At 38.7% G+C, this 13851-nt stretch overlaps 1 protein-coding gene across 1 annotated transcript in view; it reads right to left on the bottom strand.

The window, feature by feature from the left end:
* Positions 1-13851, bottom strand: part of LOC100021996 (O-acyltransferase like protein-like) — an 83126-nt gene that overhangs the window by 25922 nt on the left and 43353 nt on the right. The window contains exons 5-9 of the mRNA XM_016431629.2: positions 12374-12609; positions 8554-8733; positions 5860-5962; positions 2509-2610; positions 896-1061 (exon numbers count right to left, since the gene is read on the bottom strand). Of these exons, the coding sequence (XP_016287115.1) occupies positions 896-1061; positions 2509-2610; positions 5860-5962; positions 8554-8733; positions 12374-12609 (787 nt within the window). The remainder of the gene's footprint in view (positions 1-895; positions 1062-2508; positions 2611-5859; positions 5963-8553; positions 8734-12373; positions 12610-13851) is intronic.

The raw sequence follows: 13851 nt of genomic DNA, 5'->3' as shown, positions 1-13851 counted from the left end.
ATAGAATTCAAGATTCGATCCTATCTCCACCAGGGATAGAATTCAAGATTCGATCCTATCTCCACCAGTGACAGAATTCTAGATTCTATCCTATCTCCACCAGTGATAGAATTCAAGATTCGATCCTATCTCCACCAGTGACAGAATTCTAGATTCGATCCTATCTCCACCAGTGACAGAATTCTAGATTCGATCCTATCTCCACCAGTGATAGAATTCAAGATTCGATCCTATCTCCACCAGGGATAGAATTCAAGATTCGATCCTATCTCCACCAGTGATAGAATTCAAGATTCGATCCTATCTCCACCAGTGACAGAATTCTAGATTCTATCCTATCTCCACCAGTGATAGAATTCAAGATTCGATCCTATCTCCACCAGTGACAGAATTCTAGATTCTATCCTATCTCCACCCGTGATAGAATTCAAGATTCGATCCTATCTCCACCAGTGATAGAATTCAAGATTCGATCCTATCTCCACCAGGGATAGAATTCAAGATTCGATCTTATCCTTACCAGGGATTGGATTCTAGATTCGATCCTATCCTTACCAGGGATTGAATTCTAATTTGATCCTATCCTTACCAGGGATTGAATTCTAGATTTGATCTTATTCTTACCAGGGATTGAATTCTAGATTTGATCCTATCCCCCCACCAATAAAATTCTAGATTAGATCCTATCCTTACCAGAGATTGAATTCTAGATTGGATCCTATTCCTACAAGTGATAGAATTGGCAGCTGGAAAATCCCAGCCCTCATACTGCTAAGGCACTGCCCAGAGTTCACCAGCAGCCCTCCCCTAAGCTAGAGGGCTTACCCCCCAAAAAGAGACCAAAGCCTTGGCCCATCACGCTAAAAGACTGTCAACCCCAAGGGCAAAGACTTACAGGATTCTGTACGAAGATAAAGTTGTTCAGAAGGAGCAGATTCGTCCACCATGTCCTCCTGCAGTTATCCAGATGATACATGGGAACCTCCCAAACAGATCCCCAAGGAACCAGGGAATACAACCCAGCTAACAAGCATATGGAATACAAGTGGAGAGGCTGCAGCCTGGCAAGAAACCCAGGAGAGGGTAAATGTAGCTTACCAGTAATGATCCACTTCATCCTCCACACAAAGTTTTCTGTTTCTTTTGTTTTGTTTTAGACAGAGAGGTAGACAGATCATCACCCCTTTTCTCCCACCCCCTCCTGGCCCATTCCCAAGAGGTGGATTACTGACAAGATTGGTTCAGAACCCCCAAGTATAATAGCAAAAATTCTGAATTTGGGGAATTTGGAAGCAGCTATGTGACTCAGTGGATTGAGAGCCAAGCCTAGAGGCAGAAGTTCAAATCTGGTCTCAGACACTACCTTAACTGTGTGACTCTGGACAAGTCACTTGACGCTCATTGCCTAGCCCATATTTATCTCTCTTCTGCCTTGGAGCCAATATACAGCATTGATTCCAAGATGGTAGGTAAAGATAAAGAAAAAAAATTTGGAATTGAAGTCAAAGGATTTGAATGCCCATTCTGCCACTTCCTATGACCTCAGACAAGTCATAGACCTTCTCTGGGTCTGTTTCCTCAGTTTTCAAATGAGGATAATAAAATATGGACTATCAAAAGAACATTGTGAGGAAGAAATACAATTATACTTAAACTCTGTAAAACAGAAACTACCGAGGCCTGGAGAAGGCTCGTAAATCCTTTTCTTAGAAATTCTTCTAATAAATAAAGAAAGGAAATGATTTGCCTCAAATCCACACAGGGAATAAATAGCAGGGCAAGAACTCAAACCCAGGTGTTCTGACTTGAAGCCGCTATGTCTTCCCCTATAATGTGCTTCCATCTTAATCACAGTAGATCTAAAAAATATAGGACAACCCTGGTTAACTTGGAGGAATTATCTCAATTCTTTGTTGCCTAAAAATTTGGTGATATGGAACACTCCCTGAAGTGCCTGGGATGTCTGCGAGGGGTGGTGGTCCACCTCTGGAGTTCCTGCTCCTGGGGATGTTGAAGCTAGCAGATCTCGCAAACTTGGGAGTTCTGAACTCAGTGCGCTAAGCAGATTGGGTGTCTGAACTATGGACATGAATAGGGTGAGCCTGGGAGCAGCAGTTTCCAAGTCCTAGACTGGGAAGCAAAGCCAAAGTTCCTATGCTGATCCATGTGGACGGGTGACAAAGCTTGGCTAAAAATGAGAGAGAAGAGGAGAGGACAGGAACCAGGGCTTCTGCTGGGGCTTGGAAGTTCTTCTTATAACATTTGCTGTAATTAGTTTGACCCAATTTTAACTTGAAAAATTTAAATTATAAAGGAAAAAAATATCTTTCTTTTTCTGGCTTTTCTTTTCATTGAGAAACCTTCCTGTAAAAGAAACTCACTTATGGATTCAGCAAGTATTTTCTAAGCACCCAGCTGTGTACAAAACAGAGAAACATGATGCAAATATGCAGTAGTCCCATATTATTACAGAGGATTGATCAAAAGGAAATAGGTAAATCAACATGCCTTACAAGTCGATTGAGAAGGTATCTCAGGATGACTTTGGGGGTTATTCCTTTTTCAGAATTCCAATACAGCTTTAAAAATGACCTTGTACTCAAGCAACCACTGAAAGAGAATGATAATTCAGTAATCAGATGAGATTTACTATTGAAAATGGTACTAAGAAAAATACCTTCCATTTAATATTACACCAATAGTTGTTTTTTTAAACCTTTGCCTTATCAATACTGCATATCAGTTCCAATGTAGAAGAGCAGTAAGGGCTAGACAACTGAGGTTAAGTGACTAGCCCAATGACACATAGCTAAGAAATGTCTGGGGTCAAATTTGAACCCAGGACCCTTGGATCTTTGGGCTTGGCTTTCAATCCACTAAGCCACCTAACTGCCTCCTGGATTTTGTTTTTCAAAGTTCTTGCAATATATGATCTGAATTGATCTTCTCCACAACCCTGAGCTTGAACTTTCACTTAAAAAAAAAACAAATGAGGAAACTGACACTTAGGGAATTGAAGCGAGGTGGATAAGATAATATGACTAAATGCTCAACCCAAAATGATCTGGTGTTAAACCTCATTATTATTTATTTTTGGTAGGAAGGGAGGGTTCAGATCTATAATTTCATCACTAGGGGAACTCTCAAAGTAGAAATTTCCTTCACCAAAACAGGTTAATGATTCATCTTTAACATAGTCTTAGAGAGTTATGCCCTTGGGCATTCAGGTGGCACAGTGGATAGAATGCCTGCCCTAGACTCAGGAAGACCTGAGTTCAAATCCCAGTCTCGGACATCTACTAGTTGTGTAGTAGACCCTGGGCATTTCACTGCACCCTCTTTGCCTCAGTTTCCTCATCTGTAAAATGAGTTGAAGAATGAAGTGGCAAACCACTCAAATATCTTTGGCAAGCAAACCTCAGATGGGGTCAGGAAGAGCCAGACACCACTGAAACAACTCAACAACAATAAAGAGAATTGCCCAAGACCCTAAGAGATCAATAAGATTGGTGTAACAAGTCAGAGATAAGAGGAAAGAACTGAATCCCAGTCTCCAGTAGTCTTATTCACTGTTTAAATAAGAACCCCAGAATCAAGAACACATGTGATACCCAGTGGAATCACGGGTCAGCTATGGGGGGTAAGGGGGGAGGAAAAGAAAATGATCTTTGTCTTTAATGAATAATGCTTGGAAATGATCAAATAAAATATTATAAATAAATAAATAAGAACCCCAAATTTCTCATCCTGCACAGAGAGGATGAATGTCAGTGATGGGGACGTAAGGTGAGATTTCTTAGGAAGTCTTTCTTTTAGTTCCTACTGTATTTTCCTGTGAAATGCCGCAGGTGGCATGATTCACAATAGAAAATAAAGTCATGTGGCCATCAAAAGAGATGGAGCCAAAAATTCAAAGTAGAACAACCAGTTCCAATTTCACCTCTTCCCTATTTCAGGGTAGAATGAATCCTTAAGTTCAAGAGATCCTTAGCTCTGCCATGGAAATTTACCCAACATCTACCAGCACTGCTTTGAAGTGCTCTGTGTGTGTGTGTGTGTGTGTGTGTGTGTGTGATTATTTTCACAAGCAGAAGGAGAGAACCAGACGTAAGAAAATGGACTCAGAAAAACATCAACAATCACAAAGGACAGAAAGACAGATAAACTAATAAAACTGAGCCTCTCTGCTCCAGAAGAGCAAACAGAGGTCTATAAAGAGCAACAAGAACAATATGACACAGTAGAAAGAGCCTTGATTGGTTGTCTAAACACCTGGGTTTGTGCCCCAGCTCTGATGTGTAATAGCAATGTGACCATGAGCAAGTTTCAACAACTCTAAGCCTCAGTTTTCTCTTCTTTAACTTGGGATAATCATATTTGCACCACCTACTTCACAGGGCTGTTGGGAGGAGCTAGAGATAGTTATGTGAGGGTTTTGTGTACCTATAAATGGAAGCTGTCATTATACAAGCTTTTATTATCTAAGCTAAGAAAGGTACTTACCTCAATCATAAGTTAATAAGTAGAAATCTTCTTTTTTCAAAAGGCAGTCTCATAGAGTTTGCCAAGCTCACTTGAGGCAAAAGGAAAAACTGAGGAAAATAATATTTGTGCAGATCAAAGGTGGACATTGGAGGGAGGGAGTGCTGGAGCTGACTGTTGGGGTTCTCAAGAACCCATTATTAAATTCTCAGTGTGAGCATTTACATTCGGGAAATTGGCAAATGGGACAAATCAGGGTTTGATTATTTTGTTGATTTTCTAGACTCAAGGCTGTGAAGGAGAACATGTTAAAATACAACTTAAAAGTATATAATGTGTACTTTTTTTCAGAGAGCCAGTAGTTAAACATTTGCCAGCACACTCCTGCAAAAGGCTCATATATAAAATAATTTATAGCAGCTCTTTTGTGGTGGCAAAAGACTAAAAACAAAGTGAGTTTGCCTATCAAAAGAAGAGTGATTGAATAAAATATAGTAGATGCTATAAGAAATAACAAAAGAGGTAGGTTCAGAAAAGGCTAGTAAAATTTGTATGAGTTGATGATGACTGGAGTAAAACCAGGAGAACAACATTCAATAAAAACATTTATACATAAACAACTTTGAAAAAATTAAGAATTCTCATCAATGCAGTGACCAACCACAAAATAATCCCTAAGGACTCATGATGAAACATGATACAGTCTGCCTCTGTATAGAGAAGGAATGGAGTCAAGGTGCAGACTGAAATCTTTTTTTAATATGGCCAATGTAGAAATTTATTTTGCTTGATTATGCATACTTTTACAAGAATTTGGTTTTTCTTTCTTTTTCAGTTAGAAAGAGAGTACCAGGGAGGAAAAGAAGGTAGATTTTTAGTAGAAAGAAAGAAAGAAAGAAAGAAAGAAAGAAAGAAAGAAAGAAAGAAAGAAAGAAAGAAAGAAAGAAAGAAAGAAAGAAAGAAAGAAAGAAAGAAAGAAAGAAAGAAAGAAAGAAAGAGAGAGAAAGAGAGAGAGAGAAAGAAAGAAAGAAAGAAAGAAAGAGAGAGAGAGAAAGAAAAGAAAGAAAGAAAGAAAGAAAGAAAGAAAGAAAGAAAGAAAGAAAGAAAGAAAGAAAGAAAGAAAGAAAGAAAGAAAGAAAAGAAAGAGAAAGAAAGAGGGAGAGAAAGGAAGGAAGGAAGGAAGGAAGGAAGGAAAAGGAAGGGAAGAGAAGGAATAAAGGAAAGCATTGTGGCTGAAAAGCAGTGGATAATATTGAGAAAAATCAAAGTTGCCTAAAAAATAAATTCACACTATATACTTTTTCTTGTCAAGTTGAGAACGTTGAGGGAGGGAGAAGGGAAGAAAGGAATTTGAAAAAAGAATTTGACATTATTTACCTGATCAAGAAAAATGTGTCAACTCCAAGGTAGAATGGACCACTTAAAGAAAAAAGGTAGAGGGGATTTTTAAGCACTCTGGTTTTCCATTCAAGTACATTATCTATAATGAACATAAAAGCATATGTAAGTCTATTTTTTCTTAATTTAGCCAATTTTACAATAAAAGATAAATTTATACACTGAAGTATCTATGATAATTAATTAATTATTAACACTAGTTAATCTCTTCCATCCCTGGTAATTTTTTAAAAACAGAATCAGAATGGATAGAGGGCACTAAATTCTATTCTTTTAACTATATTATTTTTATGTAAACTTTCTCATATTTCTTTATATTCCTCCTATTTCCAATACAGTCTTCACTCGAGTTGTTGTTTTTTGATATCTTTGTTGTTTCCAGAATATTTTTTTTTACTTTTGTATTTAGTACAAGTGTGACTCCTTGTACAAATTGCTCTCTTTTTTGCTTCAAATTATTTCTTTGGAATACGTTCTTAGCGGTAAGGATTTTTGAGTCAAAGGGGTCATAAGGAAAGTTGCCAGCCAGATTGTATTTGGCCAGCTTGGCCAGTATTTGATCATGGAAGCTGGCTGCTTCTTCTTGACAGTCCATGTTAATGCTGTTCAGTTTTTATGGTTTCGATTTTCATAACACACACCAAAGGCAATTTTATTGCCAGATTGCTTTCTACAAAGTTGGTGCCAATTTGCATTGCCACCAGCAACACCAACTAGCAATGTACCTGCTTTCCCCCCCAGTGTCCTCAAGAAAGGATTTCGTGGGTTTTTTTTTATCAAATTTTGCTATGTGCCAGTATGAGGTGACACTTTACATTTGTTTTAATATGGATTTCATTCATTTCTACTGGGGTTAAAATTTTCTGCAAGTATTTTTTTTTGCTATTTTTTCCTTTATTTATGAATTACCTATTACTTTGATAATTTCTCCTCTGGAATCTGGAGATCATTCAGCCTGTTGTTGTTTTTTTTGGAAGGCTATTCATTTTTAATGTTTTGACCATAGCTGATTTAAAATCATTATATTAATTCAATGTGTAGATATAGTATTATACTAGGTAATTGATTTTAAAAAAAAGGTTACTTTATGGAACTTTATAGGAAAATAGCAAAATTTATTGGGTGGAAAATAATGGACTTTCAAATAAATCAGCCTGTTTTTAATGGAAATGAGTTTTGTGGTTTGTTTATTTGTCTTGAAATGGACAGGAATAATGAGTTTCTGTCATATTTGAAAGCTGTTTAAGTACTATTATGATCCTCTAGGAAGTATGCCATGGTGGATAGTATATTGGGCTTAGAATCAGAAGTATGGGGTTCAAATCTTGACTCAGTCACTTTATGGCTTTTTCCCCAACTGAGATCACATGTAACTCCTCTGTGCCTCAGATAACTTCCTAGTTTACCTATTAAAACATAGGTCAAGTTCCCTAGTCATAGGATTTAGAACTCAAAGAGATATTGGACATTATCTAGTCTAGCCCCACTATTTTAAAAACAAAACCGTTTCAGAGAAATAATGATTGATGCTAGGCCCACATTAGAAAATTAAGACCTAGGGATTCAAATTTCTGTCGTTCTGCTCAGAATGGTACATTAACCTTACAAATGTAATTATTTTACATTATCTTCCCCACCAAAGTTGTACTCCAAAATAAATTCTACTCCTTCAGTTCTCAGTTCTCAATAGCTGGGCCAATGGATTACAAAGTCAGGCAAGTCTCATCAAGCTAAAGATTTTGAGCACAGACCCAGGATTAGGCTACGGATCTATTATTTGAGGATCAGACATAGAAGTTTGAAGAGGCTAACAGCACCTGATTAGCTATCCAGGGGCAAATATTTTTGGCCACAGTAATTCATGAAGATTGTACATAAAGACAGTATAACAGAAAGGATGCTGCCTGTGCCAACAGATACAAAGATCTTTTGAATTATTGAAGTATATTAATTAATATTTATTCCCAACTGACTGAAGTAAAGAGTTCTAGTTATCATTAAGGGAAATTAAGTTACTTTAAAATTGTGCTAATTTTTTGGCTTCCTGCCAAGTCTAGGAATGGTTTGGAAGTTCCAGATGTGTTCAACTTGCTGCTACTGTCCACCAGTAGCCTCAAACCTGAACTCAATTAAAATGTAATTGGGAAATGTTAACCAAAAAAAAAAAAAAGCAAAATACAATATAAGTGGGTAATATTAATTCGTGGTTTTCTAAATCAATATGTGGTCCACAAAGATCTATTTCTATTTGATTTTTTCAAACTCTTACCTTCTGTCTTAGCATCCATATTGTGTCAGTCGGTCGGTAAGGGCTAGGAAATTGGGGTTAAATGACTGGCCCATGGGGCACACAGCTAGAAAATTATCTGAGGTCAATTTTAAACCTGGACCCCCCCGTCTCCTGACCTGACTCTCGATTTACTGAGCCACCTCGCTGCCCCCGTTTCTATTTGATTTTGAAATCCCTGGGTTAGACGATGAAGTACCGAGGCATCACTGGCGGAAGGATCCGAAAAGGGAGCCGGAGCCGCAGGACAGATGCTTAAGGCCACTGAATGAATAGCAAGGTGCCTTGTGAAAGTCTCTGTGCTCGGCTTCCAAGAATACAATGCAGTACGGACCCACCCCCATCTGTGAACTTGTCTAATAGCAGGCTACATCGAGTCTTCGTACCCAGAGTCTGCCAGGAGGTCATCTGACTGGTGTGGCCACAAATGACCCATAAGAGACTCAAGACTCGGATGCCATTTAATGTGGAGCGGGGCCCTTCGGGGAGCTTCCGGGTCCACACAGCACGCATATTCTTCTGCCAGGAAAAACATTTCAGAGTTCCGTCCAAGATTCCTAAGAACACTAAACAAGAAAGATGGCTTCATGAGGAAGTCTGACCGAGACCGCTCATGATTTCAGCCCAGGTGACATTTCTAGTGTTTCCCGTTGAGTTCACACGCTGGGAACACCACCGGTGTTAATCCAGGTACAAGGATAGGAAGTATGTTCCCAGCGGTGTAGGGAACTCCTAAGCAGCTGTTCTTTTTGTAAACCTTTACCTTGTGTCTTAGAATTAAGGCTAATTATTGGTTCCAAGGCAGAACAGAGAAAAGGGCCAGGCACTAGAGGTTAAGTGACACAGCTAGGAAGTGTCTGAAGCCAGCTTTGAACCTAGTCTAGACTCTCTAATACACTAGCTACCCTCTAAACAGCGTTTGTTTTTTTTTTAAGCCCTTACCTTCCGTCTTAGAATCAATACGAGGTATTGGTTCCAAGTGGTAAAAGCTAGGCAGCTAGGAAGTGCCTGAGGCCACATTTGAACCCAGGATCTCCCCTCTCTGGGCATGGCTTTCAATCCACTGAGCCACCCAGCTGCCCCCTAAACAGCCCTTTAATTTACCAGGGGAGAAATTAAGTTACTCTCTTCGGAGGTTTTTCCCCCATTTAATTCAACAAACATTCATTAAGTATCAGTTTTCTATAAAGCCGTGTACTGGACATTTAGAAAATTAAGACAAAAAAAAAGGCACTTTTCTCAAAGCACTTGGGTTCAACAAATACCTTTTTAGGGTATGTACTGAGTACTCTTTGCCTGATATTTTGCTAGCTTGCTACTGATGAGAAGGGTACTGATTTCAGACACTGATGGGATCTCTAAAAGCTCCCGGCTTATTTCCAAGAAATGACTTCTTTTCAGGATCTGGCCAAACTTTTAAAAGCACCGAGCTTCTCCAATTAAATATACTTTTATTTGAGGAAAACAGAATTGATTTACCTGGATTTTTGTGTTCTGACATCAGTATTAAACAACTTGAAACTGTTTCCAAATCTCTACTGTAAAACAGAGATAATAATACTTGCCTAACCTATTCCACAGGGTTGCTGGAAGAATCAAATGTGTGTAATGTGTGTAAAGCATTTTTAAACCGCAAGTCTGTATCTTTTTTTTTAATAATTTCATGTTGTTTTCTAGTTTCTAGCTGAAGTTAGTCTTTTTTTTTTAAACCCTTACCTTCCATCTTAGAATCAATACTGTGTATTGGCTCCAAGGCAGAAGAGTGGTAAGGGCTAGGCAATGGGGGTTAAGTGACTTGCCCAGGGTCACACAGCTGGGAAGTGTCTGAGGCCAGATTTGAACCTAGGACCTCCTGTCTCTGGGCCTGACTCTCAATCCACTGAGCCACCTAGTTGTCCCCTGAAGTTAACCTTTTCATGAAACCTTTTCCCCAGGCAGAATCAAAAAGAGACATTAAAGGCAACTGGACCTAAGCAGGAATTTCCCAATTTGCACTCTGCTCTGATCAGTATTTTCCTTGGATACATAGAGAGTAAGATACCATATGAAGTCAGGAAACAGCTTTGGGTTGATTTTTAAATATGATTTCATTAGGGGGATAGCTGGGTAACTCAGTGGATTGAGAGTCAGACCTAGAGATGGGAGGTCCTGAGTGGTTCAAATCTGGCCTCAGACACTTCCCAGCTGTGTGACCCTGGGCAAGTCACTTACCCCCATTGCCTAACCCTTACCACTCTTCTGCCTTGGAGCCAATACACAGTATTGACTCCAAGATGGAAGATAAGGGTTTTTTTAAATAAAATAGATAAATAAATATGTTTTCATTAATAGAATTTAAAATGTTTTATATGAATACATTTTGGGTTATATTATGTTACCTTCATTCCCAAACATATCACTCTCCCTCCCCTACTCAGAAAGCCGTCCCTTTTACTACAGAATAAAAGAGGAATAGGAAAATGGGAATCAGGGAAGCAGTTCTGCAAAACTAACCAACTCATCAACTGAGTCTGATAGTTTGTGCACCCACAGCCCCTCTCCAATGAAGGGAGGAAGGAGGTGGCGTTTTTCATTGCCCCTTGGAGGCCAAGACTGGTCATTATGTTCTTTTTTCTTTGATGTTATTGCTTTTCTTGAGGATAGAATTCTGTAAGTACAACATAAATGTGACTTGTTACTTATGAGAGGCTTCATTGAAAGCCATCCTAGCAAGAGGATTCCAGAAATTAGAGCAAGAAAAGATCTTAGCAATTGCTTCACTCAACCACACCATGGTGTAGCCATTTCTGTAGGATCCCGGGTGCCTTATTTTAATTAGCTCTTGTTGCTTACTAATTCCCATTGCCTTGGTTTATGTAGACTCACACACACACACACACACACACACACACACACACACAGACTTACTCCAGTAAAATGTATACAACTTTTACTTTGTGAATAGAGTCACCACAGAATTTCCACTTGGAGATTGTGGGAAGAAAATTAAGTCCTACTCTGACCTAGAACTTTGTTGGTTTAGAATGAAAGTAAAATAGCATCTTTAAGCAGTTGGGTTGACTTTATATTTATTTTATTTTATTAATTAATTAATTAAGAGTATTTTTCCATGGTTACATGATTCATGTTTGTTCCCTCCCCTCCTCTCATCCCCCTCCTGTAGCCAATGAACAATTCCACTGCGTACTACATGTGTCCTTGATCAAAACCTATTTCCATGTTGTTGGTGTTTGCACTACAATGTTCATTAGAGTCTGCATCCCCAGCCATGTTCCCTCAGACCCATGTAATCAAGTAGTTGTTTTTCTTCTGTATTTCTACTCTCACAGTCTTTTCTCTGGATGTGGAGAGTCCCTCAGAATTGTCCTGGATCATTGCATTGCTGCTAGTAGAAAATTGACTTTTAAATTTAATTTAAAATGTTTAAATATTATTGTGCCCTGTAACAATGTATAGATCTTCATAGAAGGTGGATACATTCATAATAAATATATTAATGTAATATAATAATAATAATATAATAAAGAAATTCAGTATGACAAAGTGAAAAGAGTACTGATCCTAGAGTACAGAAATCCTGGGTTCAAATCCCAACTCTGATGATTTCTATACTCCCATAACCTTGGGCAGGAACAGCTAGGTATTACAGTAAATAGAGTGCTGGGTGTGGAATCAGGAAGGTTCATTTTCCTGAGTTCAAATCTGACCTCAGATATTCCCTAGTTATGTGACCCAAAGCAAGTCACTTAATCCTGTTTGCCTCAGTTTCCCCATCTGTAAAATGAGGAGGGGTGGAAAAGACAATCTCTGGATCAAAATCAGAGGCTAAGATAGACTGCTAAGCTTATCGTTGGGAAGACCTGGTTTCAAATCTGGTTTTGAATACTTGGTGGCTGTGTGACCCAGGGCAAATAATTAACCTATCTGCCTCAGTTTGCCTATATTGAATATGGGGATAATAATAACACCTACTTCCCTGGATTCCTGAGAGGATAAACTGAGATAATATTTGGAAAGTGCTTTAGAAAGTGCTTTATCTTAAAGCACTATATAAATGATAGTTTACTAATGTGCTTTTCAAAGGCCTAATTCATTGGAATTTGTGAAAAGAGCCTAAACTACACATAAAAGCATGGTCCTCAGCATTATTTCTCCAGTGCATCCTTTTCTCTAGTCAGAGCCTGGCACAGATACAGAAATACCTACTTTTTCTCCTGCGGCAGACTTTATCACCAGTTCTGGAGAGCGATGAGCTGCTCTGAGAATCCATCCATCCAATACTTCTTGACTCGTCTCCCTCTCTCTCACCCAAAGACAGACTCCCATAAGAGGCCAGAGGTAAGTCGGCAGATGGCTGTTCACCACGATTTCCTTCCCAGCCCACGGCTGCCACATAGAGAGTACCAGCCACTGGCAAGGCAACAAACAGCAAGCTAACGCACCTGCAGAGAACAAGGACCAAAACTTCTGCTCATTCCTGCTTCCTTCATAGAACCATCCCTCTCTCCTCAGAAAGGCTCCCACATAGCTCAGTTCAAGGTCTTCTTTACTTTTATATGGTGCCAAAAGCCTAGTCTAAATGAGATGTACAGTGATTCTAGAGTGCAAAGACCCTGGGTTCAAATCCCACCTGTGGTGGGTACTATCCATTGTCTAGGAATAGCTAGTTGTTGCAAAGTTCTAAATAATTCTGTTTAAAATCTGCCTTCTTCAGGAAGTCTTCTCTGATTGGGCTAGCATGAAATGAGACTTTTCTACACAGAATATAGAATTTACAAACACGTGTTTATATGGTTGATATAGTTAGTGTCTCAGATAGAGTTAATTGACAAAAATGTGGCAGAGAAAAACGTCTTCCACAGAAGAGACCAATCTCTTCTGTGTCTCTTCCTATTTTAGCACCAAGTACTTTTGTGTGGCCCTCATATGACCAACATTCACTTTCCAAGTTTTACTCTCATACTTTAAGGACTATTCTACCTCTTATTGGAATTTCCTTGTCCTGTGTGCCCATCTGTGTGGCTTTTTGAGGTAATTAGATTGCTGATTTCTGGTGACCGAATTCATGCATGTGTCCTAAAGACTGAACATGGTTTGGATTTTGTCTATTTTTTACTGGATTCCTGGAAAAAAGTAATATCTGGTTCAGATTTTTCATATATCCTGGGAGAGGCAGAGAGATATCTGGGGATAGAGGAAACTTTCTTTGACACTCTTCAAATTTCAGTTTGCATCAGTGCATGCAAAATGCTTTACAAACCTTGAAGGGCTGTATAAATGACATTGTTGCTCTGTCACCGTAAATAGAGGTCTTCAGTGGAGTGGCACAGGGCTCTCTCCTTGTTTTTTTCTGTTCAGCAAGTTTATTATTATCATAATGATTTAGATGATGATATGCCAATGTGCTTATCAAATTTGTGGATGACTGAAACTTGAGAGGAATGTTGGATAGAAAAATTAGGATACAAAAAGATTTTCACATAGAAGGAATGCTGGACCTTCATTTAGGAAAGATTTGGGTCCAAATTCTAACTCTGTTACTAGTTAGACAATTATGGGTAAGCCTCTCGATCTCTCTTAGTCTCAGTTCTTTTATCTTAAATAGGAATAGTAGTACCCTTCTCAGGGTTGTTGTAAGACAACATATCAAATGAGATAAATAATGACAAAAGCCCTCTGCTAAA

This window comes from Monodelphis domestica, chromosome 3 (genome assembly GCF_027887165.1).
Source record: "Monodelphis domestica isolate mMonDom1 chromosome 3, mMonDom1.pri, whole genome shotgun sequence".
NCBI lineage: Eukaryota > Metazoa > Chordata > Mammalia > Didelphimorphia > Didelphidae > Monodelphis > Monodelphis domestica.
This window is presented reverse-complemented; position numbering and strand designations above follow the sequence as displayed.